This window comes from Cydia pomonella, chromosome 9 (assembly GCF_033807575.1).
Source record: "Cydia pomonella isolate Wapato2018A chromosome 9, ilCydPomo1, whole genome shotgun sequence".
NCBI classification, from domain to species: Eukaryota; Metazoa; Arthropoda; class Insecta; order Lepidoptera; family Tortricidae; genus Cydia; species Cydia pomonella.
Window position 1 is genome coordinate 6545643 of NC_084711.1, and position 13253 is coordinate 6558895.

General features: G+C 40.4%; 1 protein-coding gene across 1 annotated transcript; it reads left to right on the top strand.

Annotated features, from left to right (window-relative positions):
• Positions 1-2030: 2030 nt before the first annotated feature.
• LOC133521227 (uncharacterized) lies at positions 2031-12313 on the top strand. The gene is made up of 2 exons (XM_061856071.1): positions 2031-2858; positions 4007-12313. The coding sequence occupies exon 2, from the start codon at positions 6721-6723 to the stop codon at positions 12004-12006; it is 5286 nt and encodes a 1761-aa protein (XP_061712055.1). The 5' UTR covers positions 2031-2858; positions 4007-6720; the 3' UTR covers positions 12007-12313.
• The last annotated feature ends 940 nt before the right edge of the window (positions 12314-13253 follow it).

Sequence of the window (13253 nt, forward strand, 5' to 3'; positions counted from 1 at the left end):
AGCCTTGTTCACTAGGGACGGTAAACATGATGAAGTCATTGAAAGGAGAGTGAATGCTGGAAATCGTGTGAATGGGGCACTCAACGCTTTTATGAGCAGCCAGAAGGTGTCGCAAAAAGCACGGTTGGCTGTGCATAGAGGGGTGTTGGTGCCTACACTTATGTATTGTAGCGAAAGTTGGGTATGGCAGAAGAAACATCAGAGTCAAGTGAATGCAGTGAAAATGAGAGCGTTGAGAAGTGTGTGTGGTGTAAAATTACAAGATAGAATTAGGAACAGTGTGATAAGGGAAGAGTGTGGACTGAACAAAGATGTAGTGACAAAAATTGAGAAAGGTATGTTGAGATGGTTTGGACACGTGGAAAGAATGAGTGAAAGAAGGTTAACAAAGAGAGTGTATAAGGGAGAAATAGAAGAGGGAGCTGGAAGGGGTACCCTAGGCGGACTTTCTCTGAACAAATCGGGGAAATCCTGAAGAAAGGCCAGGTCAAGAGCACCCTAAACCGACGAGCGTGTATGAGGAATGTCATGAAAGTGAAGGAAGCGAAAGAGGTATGTCAGGATCCAAGTAAGTGGAAATCCGTGGTCTCTGCCTACCAACTAGCCTCCAAACTAGGACAAATCCGGGGAAACCCGGACGGATGGCAGCCCTACCTCCAAACAGCTTCTACATCGTAAATCGTGGCAAGCTCAACTCACACAAACTTACTGCTTCCATGGTAAAGTCACGTGGCAAGCCAGAACATTAATTAGTTAATTGTATAAGATATAAATATATAACAAAGCGGTAAGCACTTAGCTTTCTGGTAGACCAGCCCATGTGGTCACCGACTCCACGCGTCGCCTTTATTCACTTTCCTAACACTTGTTATCATAGTTCTAATCGCTTGAAGCTCTAACGACAAAATTACCGTCCGTTAGCGACCACAGCGTACTTGGATCTTTATCTACCTACATAATTATCTACAAATAAGTTGTCAGAGCTGTCAAAATAGATTTAAACCTTCACGACACGATCCGATCCGATTTAACTCGATCGAATCGATCGTCGCGACAGCCTTATCAATAAACATCTTAACTACAGTTAAGCCAATTAAGTAGTATACAAACTATCATGTTTCTCAGATAAAAAATTTTAAACACCTATTAACACATTCACTTCTGTGCTACGGTACTAGCGCTACGTCATAGCCGATAACGTGGGTTTCCCGGTAGCGAAAATGCTTCGTAGAGGCAAAACGACAACGTGTCGTGATTAGCGCTGAATGGGTGAAAGAAGCCAGAAAATCTTCGGCCAAACAACTCCCTTGTTCTTTATGTATGTAGGCGGTAACTTTTCTATTGTTCCTTTATTTCGGAAAGTATAATATAAAACGTGATTGTACCCATTTATACCCAAAAACCCAACAAAGAGCTGTATAATCTTTACAAATAAATGCAGGGACCTTCCAACCCCAGCATTTCCCAGCAGGGCCATTGTCTCTTCCGATACACACCGATCATATACTTGTAATTGGTACGGGGAGATTTATGCCCTGTCTCGGCAAGTTAGCTGAGACTATTTTATCTAATCTGCTGGCTCATTATTTCTTGATTGAGTGTGTTTCGTTATTATTTGTCCGTGATGTTCGTCTGGATGAATTGGTGTTATTTCTGTGGTTAATGCTTTGTTGATCATTTTCGTTGCACGAGATTTTGTCAGTGAATTAATATTAATTTAGAACTGGCTTTAGATCCAGTCCTTTTCTTATCTGTCGTGTACGGATATGATGGCCATATTTGTCTACGTAACAGAGTGACAAAAACAGCATTCATCTCTTTCAATCGCGTGGTGTAAAAAAGTGGACAGAGCCATGTATAATTTGCCTGATGACTAAATATTCCTGCACCGTAGTTAGTATATTAAAAAATGGTTTTATCTACACACATATCATACCTAAACCCTCTATGATGCTTTCAAAATCCACAAATGAAGGCCAGCATTAAGATAAACTATTTGTTACAACATATTTCTTTTTTTTATTTTATTTAGAACACAAACAGTCACATATACAAATGGATTTGAAGTACAATGTTGAGTACTTAACATACTTACGAATCATAGACCTTATCTGTGAAAATGACATTTTTGCTTCATTATATTAGATATTAAGGATATCTCGAACGATCTTTTAGTTTTATTCTGTCAAGTGTTTGACAAGTGACAGATAGTTTTGCCGCGGTTTTGGTAAAATGTGACATTGACAGTTAGATTACGACTGAGAGGAAAAAATTCAAGCGATTGAAGGAAGGATTTTTATTGTTTTAATTGTAAAAACTCAAAGATAAATAAACTATTGTAAACTAATTCAGTATTTTAGTGAGACATCTAATATCGGAAGTGGCAAAGAACTGAAGAAATATCAAAGAACAAAAAAAAGGAAAACTGGGACAGGCCATCATGTTCAGAGTTCATGTTGACAGAGCAAACTGAGTGCTATAGTGTCTAACAAATCTTGAATCCTGAGTATTACATATATGAAAACATTTTACAGCATGAAATCATAGCTATAATGGCATATACCCATGTGAACAACAATGCTCATATGCTAACCTTAAAACATGCAAAGAAAGATACGAAAGTTTGGTTATTTAATATTGAGTAAAGCTTCATGTTAGAATTCTAAGATGAAATTGCAGGGTGAACAAGATGGGGGTTGGCATACCCACAAAGGCCTAATTGTTGAAGAATTATTGCACTCAAATATGCACTATGGCCGTGTGTAAAAGGTTTGGAGGTATAAAAATATATAATCACAAGATGAAGTGAGGTAAGGTCAAATTATAGAATGTTTCATTGGCATTCACATAATTTACAAGTAAGTATTGGTTTAAATAATGACATGTGAGTATTACTGCCAGACATAAAATTGACTAATACAAAAGATTAGTCGCTTTGAGGTATGTTTCCGACAGATCAAAATTGTTATGTTAACTGAATAATTAATATTTGTTAACATGTTTCAAATGAAATATATCAAGCCAGCATAGCCACTAAAGGCCTGTGTTGTCCAAATGGTATGGTTGTAGTAACATGTGCAGTGAAAAAGAAAAAAGTATGAAATTCTTTTACACATGAATTCTTGATGTTGACTGTATTATCAGAGGTAGTTAATTCAGTGATGAGTAAATAAGAATTAGGCCTGTTGTCTAATTCTTAGTTATGATACTTGTAAAAGTGGCCATTTATTAATTATTAGTTTTAGTTGTTTCGGCTCTGTGTTAATGAATCAGTCAATCAGGACACACATATTTATATATCTATGCATATAGAATTATTATTCATAATAATATTTTGTTGTGGAATGCAAATTGTGTCGATATTAAGAGATATCGACTAAGTCTTGGTTAGTCATGAAGACCTACTTACTCATACTAATTACTTGAGTGCAACCAAAGAATGTTACTGAATGCCTTGCTACAAGAAGAATAATATTTCAAGATTCATATTACAGAGTTAACTTACAGTGCAATAATTTTACAGTAGAATCTGCATATAATGACATCAATCGATCGTGACAAATATGTCATACTAAGTGGATGTCATATAAAACCTAGTTGTTGTTTATGTTGTCTTAATTAATCTCAAATTCCTTTATGAGAGATGACTTTTATTAATTTTGTACCAATTATCAACTTGTCAATTAGAATCAAAACTAAACAACTTAGACGCCAAGCATGCACCAAGCATCCTCGCGTAGAAAGTGTGGGGACTGCCATAAAAACCAGTGAATGTGTCAGCCATGATTTGATAAAAATAGGATAAATAGGTCATACTAAGCGAATTGTCACTTTAAGCCAAGTCATCTTATGCGATTTTGTTACAAGGAATTTTATATTCAAACTTTCACACAATAATTATGTCATAGTAAGCGGTTGACTAATAAATGGATTCCACTGTATTTATCTACATGACGAGTGATAATGTGGAGTGAGATGTAACATGTTGCATGTTGTGTGTTGTTAGAATCTCCAAATGTCTTCACAAATGGGTACTGCAAGTGCGTGATGGGTGTCCTCCCCGAACTGGATGGTGCAAGGGATTCTTTACAGTAAAAGCAATCTGCGGTGAGAGATGACTGCAGGTATTATGTCAAAAGTTAAGGGGATGCTGTATTTGCTGCTATAACAAAAGTTAAGTATACTCCACACATGTTCCTTGTTTCAACAAGTTGAAGTATTTGAAAGTTTCATGCAAGCAAATTTGTTGAAATCTGACAATGTCATGAAATGGTAATAAATTATTGGCACTAGATAAACACAAGTGCTGTGATATACATGCATCCGCTTCAAAAACTGCTAGTGTATAAATAAAATACTTATAATAATAAGTGGTACAAGACATATTTTTAATTACAAGAGTTAAAATAAAATAAATTATTGGTATATAACATTCTGTATGGAGAATTAACATTAAAAGATCATAATCATAATCTTTTTTTTTGTTTGTGAGAAATGCATTGACATAAATATACTAGACAGGCTATCGAGAACAAATTGTGTCCGCCATTTTCAGCGTTTGACATCTGTCACTAAGCTAAAGAATAAGGATAGCTGTGTAGCTAGCCAGAGGCGAAACTGTTATGACAACTGTTCATTTTCTGTCTACATATGCATTGTAAAGAATCTAGATAAAATGTATTGTATTTCCTTACAAGTGTATTGAAATTGTTTTACGTATGTGATACGGACGACATTAAGATTTATAAAAATAGTCATAAAGCTTTGAACTTTCTATTTGACTCGTACTCGTAGCAATTTTGATCAAATCGCACTTATAGCATAATATACTCTTTAAATATGAGAAGAGAAGAAACTACAAAAAAAAATTACGAAATAAAGAGTAATATATCATTATTGTGTAGGTATATAATTATTATTTTGCAAAGAATAAGGTAAGTAATCATTAGTACCTATGTATTACATCTGCGAGATGTAATTTATGCGCCACAGAAAATGGCGTACCACCGTGAGTGTTTAAAGTAACGTTTGAAAATAATCTAAATGAGCTTAAAACAAGAGCTTTTCGCATTGAATCTTTATTATATTGCTTTAATTACGTTTCTTGATATTATTAGAATGCATTTTCATAACGCACAAAGGCATTTTCAGTTTATTTAAAAAAAAAAAAAAAAAACTTTTTTTTGTCACATGCGTGTATCACGCCTGTAGTCGGAGTCGTACTAAACCTAATGAAGTGCCGACACTTCATTGAGGTGTGGAAACATTTTGTTAGAGATGCCGACTCTAGTACAATGACTTAATGGGGAAATGGGTTACATTGCCGATAATTACTATTGTAACTAAGATAGCTTGCTATAGCTCATACAGTATTGGATCTACAACTTAAGTCAAAATTTTGATCATATGTTTATTGACATTATTTAATTAATACAAGACCTATTTTTAATATGAGAGTTTGTGACTTGTCTGGTAAGTTTGCATTTTAATGCAGTCAATGAAATTGAAGCCATTATCATTTTTACAATGGAGAAATGGGTTACATTGCCGGTAATTACTATTGTGACTAAGATAGCTTGCTATAGCTCATACAGTATTGGATCTACAATTTAAGTCAATATTTTGATCACATATTTATTGACATAATTTAACTAATATAAAACCTATTTTTAATATGAGACTTTGTGTCTTGTTTTGTAAGTTTGCATTTTTATGCATGTCAATGAAATTGAAGCCATTATCATTTTTACAAGATAATGTCCCACTGCTGGGCACAGGCCTCCTCAGTTCATATTTAAGTAATTCGTTTTGATCAAACATTTAGTAAAAAGTATTTTGATAAATTATTAGAAAATATTTAGTAAGCAAAGATAGTTCAACCGTAATTTCAAATGTTGAATGAAACATGCTATGTGTTCGCGCCCTTTTTCATTCATTATCATTCATATTCATCCATCTCGCTCGCTTTTCTTTCATACTATCTACTCTATTCAACCTCATTTTTATTCTCATATCACCCGCCTTTTTGCCGACCTACTTAAACGCAAAATAAAGAAGCTAAAAATTTAAATACATGTCAATTGTTGGACAACGTCAATGAAGTGAAAAATCAATATACTTTTTTTCCTGATAATATGAATAAAATAATACGATGAAATAATTATAATAAACGAGAGTGATAAACGTGAGTGTGAAGGAGTAAGGAGAGAGAAGAACGAACCAAAAATTAAATACGGCGGCCGCCGTTAACAAATCGGAATCTATACCCAGGTACGGTCGGCCTCATAATTAACATCTTTTTAATTTTATTCTCATTTTTAGTTTTCTCATAGCCATAGTCCCTCTGTATTTCTTGGACTGCGCTTTTCCTCTGGTCCTTCGGCATTCCTCGCGTTAACATTTCTGGTCTTCGAACCGGATTCTCTTTTCTTTTCCTTCTCTCCTCATACATTCATTGCTAATCGTTCTCCTCCCGCACCGCACCGCCCTTATAAATATTACCTAAATTATTCTATATTAATCGCTCCCGCAGTTTAGGTATTTATTTATATGAGTATTACTATTCGCCGCGCCGCCCTTATAAATTAATTACCTAAATATAATTTCTTAATCGCACCCGCAATTTAGGTATACGTTTATAAGAGTTAATCCTTATTCATAGGAACATAAATTGTTTTACCGCATAAATAAAATTAAACTACTTAACCCGTCTCCTGCATTATGGCGAAAGATACAAGAAATATCGAAAGCGTCGACAGCGCGTATTATGAAGACGAGCTGTCGATGCTTGAAGCAAAACGCAATATCTTCTTTGAACTCGTCCAGGGTATTTACAAAAAATCGCTAGTTGTCGATACCGATTTAGCCAGTCGCGAGAGTTTCCTTGATGCTGCTGACACTATCGACGAACTCCGATCAGAGTTCAAAGAGGTGGTTAATGAGTATAATCGTACGTTGCTAAGAGCTAGGGCGGCTGCTGTCCCTAATTATCAGCCGATTATAGCCTTCGAAGATTTGTACTGCCGCATCAGGAGAGTGGTTAAGCGGCTGCAACCAGCCGCACCGCCGGCCTCTTCGCTGCCTTCTATAGTGGAGAGAGCCAGACCTTCTTTGCCAACGATGGAACTGGTAGCGTTCGATGGAGATATACGTAACTGGCCGCTTTTCTACGCTAGTTTTAAATCCAGAGTGCACGAAAATCTGTCGCTTACTGATGAAGAGAAGCTCTTCTATCTTATTGGGAAATTGTCACCAAAAGCTCAAGCCGTCATCGCGGGTATAACTCCGAGCGCTGAAAACTATCAGCTTATCATCGATAGTCTAATTGACAGATTTCAAGACAAGCGCACTCTTGCCTCGACCTACATGGATCAAATGCTCAATTTAAAGATTAATGGTCCCGCTTCCTCGTCTAATTTTCAAACATTTATCGATAAGTTTGTCACAGCTGCGAATGCGCTTAAGTCGCTTAAGCTCGATGATTTATGCGATTTCATGCTCCTTCATATGGCATTAAAGAAGCTAGACCAGGAAACTCTTCGAGCATTTGAAATGTTACACCGAGATACGAAATTGCCTAGCTTCCGCAATTTGACAGATTTTATGAAGAGTCAGTTTAGGATTTATCAAAATGTGCAACCAAGCACCGTCGTCGTCTCCGCCGCAGCAAATCTATCGCGCGAAAAAGGTGTTAAGTCGTCTCAACCGCGTAGTGCCGCACCAAAACTACAAAGTTATGTTGCTTGCGCGAGCACTACTAAATGTATTTGTGACAATATTGTTCATGAACATTTATTTAAATGTCCGTCCCTCAACAGTTTAACGCCTTCTGAACGCTTCAAACGCGCTAAAGAGCTTAAGGCATGTGTTAACTGCCTAAGTATCAAACACCGCACCCGCGAGTGCAATTCCGAGGTGAAATGTCGAGTTTGTCATCAAAAGCATCATACTCTGTTGCATTTTGACAAAGACAAGGATGAAAGAGCTACGACGTCTGATGTGTCAAGTGCATCTGCGAGCGCCGTAGCTAAGTCGTCTTCACCGCCGCCGGAAAGCACATCTTGTAACACGTCTATCGTGACTCAAGCACTAGCGGCCTCTAACAATAAGATGTCAAAACAAAACTCAACATCTTCGTGTGATACGGTATTGCTGTCCACCGCAAAAGTTATCGTCCGCGATAATAAGGGTGGCACGCAAGTCGTCAAATGTTTACTTGACACCGCATCACAAAGTAACTTCATTACTGAGGAGTGTTGTAAGCGCTTAGGTTTGAATTTTGATAAAAAGCCAAGCGCTGTATTTGGCATTGGAAAAACTAAAAAAATTGTTAAGGGTAACGCAGATATTAAAATATTTTCGCGATTCGACGAAAACGTCAACTTTGACGTTTCGAGTTTTGTGGTCGATCGCATCACCGACGATTTGCCATCAGTGCCGGTGGACATGTCAACCCTCACACATGTTCATGGCCTCCCTTTGGCTGACGACACGTTGGATACGCCCGTCGCAATTGATGTACTGGTGGGTGCAACTATATTTCCACATTTGTTACTGCCGCACATTGTTAAAAGCGATGTGGACTATCTGCCACCGGCTATTCAGACAGTATTGGGGTATATTTTAATGGGTTCGGTCCCTGCTTTACAGTCACCGCGTAAATATACTTCGGCATGTTGTACTTCTGTTCAAGACTCCACAGACAACCTTCTCAAAAGGTTTTGGGAACTTGAGGAAATATCCGCTCCGCCCGCTCAAAGTCAAGATGACCTTGAATGCGAGGATTATTTTCGCGCCACCACTACGCGCGACGCTAGTGGTAGATATACTGTCGCATTGCCTTTCCGAGATGACGTGTTCAAGCTCGGAGAGTCGCATTCTGCTGCTAAGAGGCGCTTTCTTTGCCTTGAAAGAAAGCTAGAGTCATCGAGTGTGTTACGTGCCGCCTATGACGATATCATTCGTGAATACGTCAGTAAGGGTTACATATCGGAGGTAACTATCTCCATGAAGGCCTCTCCAGCTGTCGCATACATAATTCCTCACCATGCTGTCATACGCGAGGACAAATCAACGACCAAAGTGCGCATGGTCCTGGATTCGAGTAGCAAGACAAGCACAGGTCTGTCGCTGAATCACGTTTTGCACTCAGGGCCCAATCTTCAAGGGGATTTGTTTTCAATCCTTCTGAACTTTCGCTTATTCAAAATAGCGCTTTCGGCCGATTGTCGCCAAATGTTTTTACAGATTGGTGTTCGCGAAGCGGAACGCAAGTTTCAACGAATCTTATATAGATTCCGCCCGGCAGATCCCATTACCACATACGAATTTAATCGCGTGTGTTTTGGTATGAAGTCGAGTCCCTATCACGCGCTCCGCGTCGTCCGTCAGCTAATTGCAGACGACGGGCATAAGTACCCAACGGCAGCGGCGATCGCGTCCTCTTGTACATACATGGATGACGTATGCTTTAGCATTATGTCAGATGACTCGCAGCAGCAGGATGAGTCTGTTGCTATCGCCGCGGCTAAGGAGCTGATTGATTTATTCAAATGCGGTCAATTTGATCTTGTGAAATGGACCTGCAATTCAGACGCCGTGCTACGCGAAATACCTGCTTCGCATCGGGCTTCCGTAGACATTGAAATCGACCCAGGGGTCTCCCAAAAGGTCCTTGGCTTATGTTGGAATAAATCTGGTGATTACTTTCATTTCAAGGTGACAGAGCCAGACTCAACGTGCACTAAAAGGACGATCTTGTCCGCAGTGGCACGTCTATGGGATAACGTGGGCTTAGTAGCTCCAGTTGTCTTATACGCAAAACTCCTCATCCAGGAGCTTTGGTTGATCAAATGCGACTGGGATGAGACTCCCCCACCCCATATTGTGGATTTATGGGAACGATTCTGTTCGGAGTTGCCAAAGCTCAATGGAATCCAAATACCGCGCCATCTTGGAGTAGCACAGGGTTGTACTATAAACCTTTTAGGCTTCGGTGATGCATCCGAGCGTGCATATGGAGGCGTCGTATACCTTCAGGTTCTAAAGGGAGACGAAGTGGCAGTTCGGCTGGTGTGTTCCAAGTCGAAGGTCTGTCCCCTTAAAACAGTCTCCGTCGCGAGATTGGAACTGTGTGCTGCGGTCCTCCTGGCAAAGCTCATGCGGAAGGTGCAAGATAACTTCGAACCTCGTTATAACATTAACGAGGTCTACGCGTTTACAGACTCGAAAGTTGCTCTCTGCTGGATTCAGTCATCCCCCCACCGCTGGCAAACGTTTGTTGCCAACCGGGTAGTTAAGATTATCGAAGCTATTCCGGCCAACTGCTTCCATCATGTGGCGGGCTTAGAAAATCCCGCGGATTGCTTGTCCCGTGGCCTGACGCCTTCTAAGCTTGTGGACCATCCTTTGTGGTTCACGGGACCGGCTTGGGCTTCCAAGCATCCATCGGAATGGCCTTTAAGGGAGCTCGATCGAGAGTCCATCGGTGAAGTGCCGGAGCTTAAGCCTCTTGCACACGCTGCAACTACGGATGTGTCAGAGTCACCAGTTTATTCACTCGCTCAGCGAATATCGTCGTGGTCTCGATTATTGCGCATCGTAGTATACGTGTACCGCATTCTTAAACCGAAACCGCGCTTCTCAGCACTTTCCCGAAATGACCTAGAGTTCGCTGAGGGTAAAATTATTTCATCGTTGCAAAGTGAACACTTTAGCGACGACATTGATAAAATAAAGAGCAAAAGGTATTGCTCACTTGCCTTGCAAAAGCTTAAACCATTCTTAGATAAAGACGGGCTGATTCGTGTTGGAGGCAGGCTGTCAAATGCTGACATGAAATATTCGCAGAAACACCCAATTGTGCTTCCACGACGTGATCATGTAGTCAATATGATCGTCGACTATTTCCACAGAAAGCATTTGCACGCTGGTCCTGAGTCATTAATGACTATACTTAGGCTTCAGTATTGGATACTGTCGGCTCGTCGTGTCATTCGCGACCGCGTTGCCAAATGCAACACGTGTTTCAGAGCGAATCCACAATCGTCTCTCCCGCTCATGGCAGACCTACCGAGCTGTCGCGTGAATCAAGTGAATAAACCGTTTACACATACGGGGTGTGATTATGCAGGTCCCTTGCAGTACACTCCTACTCGAGGCAGAGGAGTCAAGAGTCGCAAGGCTTGGTTATGCATTTTCACTTGCCTCACGACGCGCTGCCTTCATATCGAGATAGCGACGGAATTGAGTACCGCCAATTTTTTGGCTGCTTTAAAGCGCTTCTTGGCGCGGCGTGGCCCCGTACAATGCATATATTCGGACAATGGGACTAATTTTACTGGTGCCAACTCTTACATGCGTGACCTCTACAAGTTTTTAGACGGTCATCGTCCACATTTGGAGATGGAGCTCGCGGAGAACCGCATTGATTGGAAATTCATTCCTCCCGCTTCTCCACACTTCGGAGGCGCATGGGAAAGCATGGTGAAAATAGTAAAAAATCACCTTTTCAAGGTAATCGGTACGCAAATACTGTCATATGAGGAGCTTCTGACTACGCTTGCGCAGATAGAGGCCCTTGTAAATTCGCGACCACTGACAGCTCTGAGTAGTGATCCCGCTGAGCCTTCAGCTCTCACCCCGGCTCATTTCCTCAACACTGCTCCGCTGTTGTCCTTACCTGCTCCATTGGTCGAGTCAGGTAATTTGCGTGACCGACATGCACTTCTGGATAAGATAGTGCAGTCCTTCTGGCAACGTTGGCGTGCAGAATATCTGCATCAGTTGCAGTCTCGAGCTAAATGGACCACGCCATCAGTTCCTATCGTAACTGGCACAGTGGTTGTCATAAAAGTAGATAATGCGCCGCCATTTTCATGGCCTTTAGGCGTCGTAGAGGCAGTACATCCTTCGAAGGACGGCTCAACCCGCGTTGTCACTGTCAGGACAAATAAAGGAAGTTTCGTCCGTCCTGTCGTGCGATTATGCCCTCTGCCTAACCAATAATTAATAGGAGTATACTTCGTTAGAATAATACTTTTTCTTTAGTTCATTATTTCGCTATATTATTGTGAATGTTCGTTTAATTTGATGATAAGGGTTATTATTTATTATATTTAGTTTTTCTTTCCTTTAAAGGAACCCTTTAAGGTCGGGGGGAAATGTTCGCGCCCTTTTTCATTCATTATCATTCATATTCATCCATCTCGCTCGCTTTTCTTTCATACTATCTACTCTATTCAACCTCATTTTTATTCTCATATCACCCGCCTTTTTGCCGACCTACTTAAACGCAAAATAAAGAAGCTAAAAATTTAAATACATGTCAATTGTTGGACAACGTCAATGAAGTGAAAAATCAATATACTTTTTTTCCTGATAATATGAATAAAATAATACGATGAAATAATTATAATAAACGAGAGTGATAAACGTGAGTGTGAAGGAGTAAGGAGAGAGAAGAACGAACCAAAAATTAAATACGGCGGCCGCCGTTAACAAATCGGAATCTATACCCAGGTACGGTCGGCCTCATAATTAACATCTTTTTAATTTTATTCTCATTTTTAGTTTTCTCATAGCCATAGTCCCTCTGTATTTCTTGGACTGCGCTTTTCCTCTGGTCCTTCGGCATTCCTCGCGTTAACACTATGTTAAGCCGAACACAGATATCTATATTATATAAAGCTGCAGCCCGAACGTGAATTGACGCGAATTGATCTCCCGGAAGGAGGCGCGGGGGGGATTCGAGTTTGGTACGGTCGTACAGAGGGCGGTCCGGTGACCTCCGGAAAAATCCGACATTCGGTCTACCGGATCGGGACAGAAAAATGTTTGACGGCCCGGCTAAACGGTGGGAGATAGTGGGGGGGTGCTCGACCGAATGTCACAGAGGACCCTGGGCAGTTTCGGAGGCCGCCATTTTTTTTTTCAAAATGGCGGATTCAAAATGGCGGCCGATTTTCAAGTCGGTCCCGGCGCGCTCAAATTTCGGTCACGGAATCTCGGGGCCCTCTAGATCGGTATGGAAAAAAAAAATTTGGAAAAAATCCAAGATGGCGGACACCATGGCCACTTTTATTTTGTATGGCAACTTTTAAACGGTGACAGATAGGTGGGGGATGCTCGACCAAATGTCATAGAGGGCCCCGAGACAAATGGAATGGCATTTAAAAAAATTCAAAATGGCTGACTCAAAATGGCGCCGAAATTTCAAAACGGTCCGAGAGCGCCGAGAACCGGTACGTGGGTAC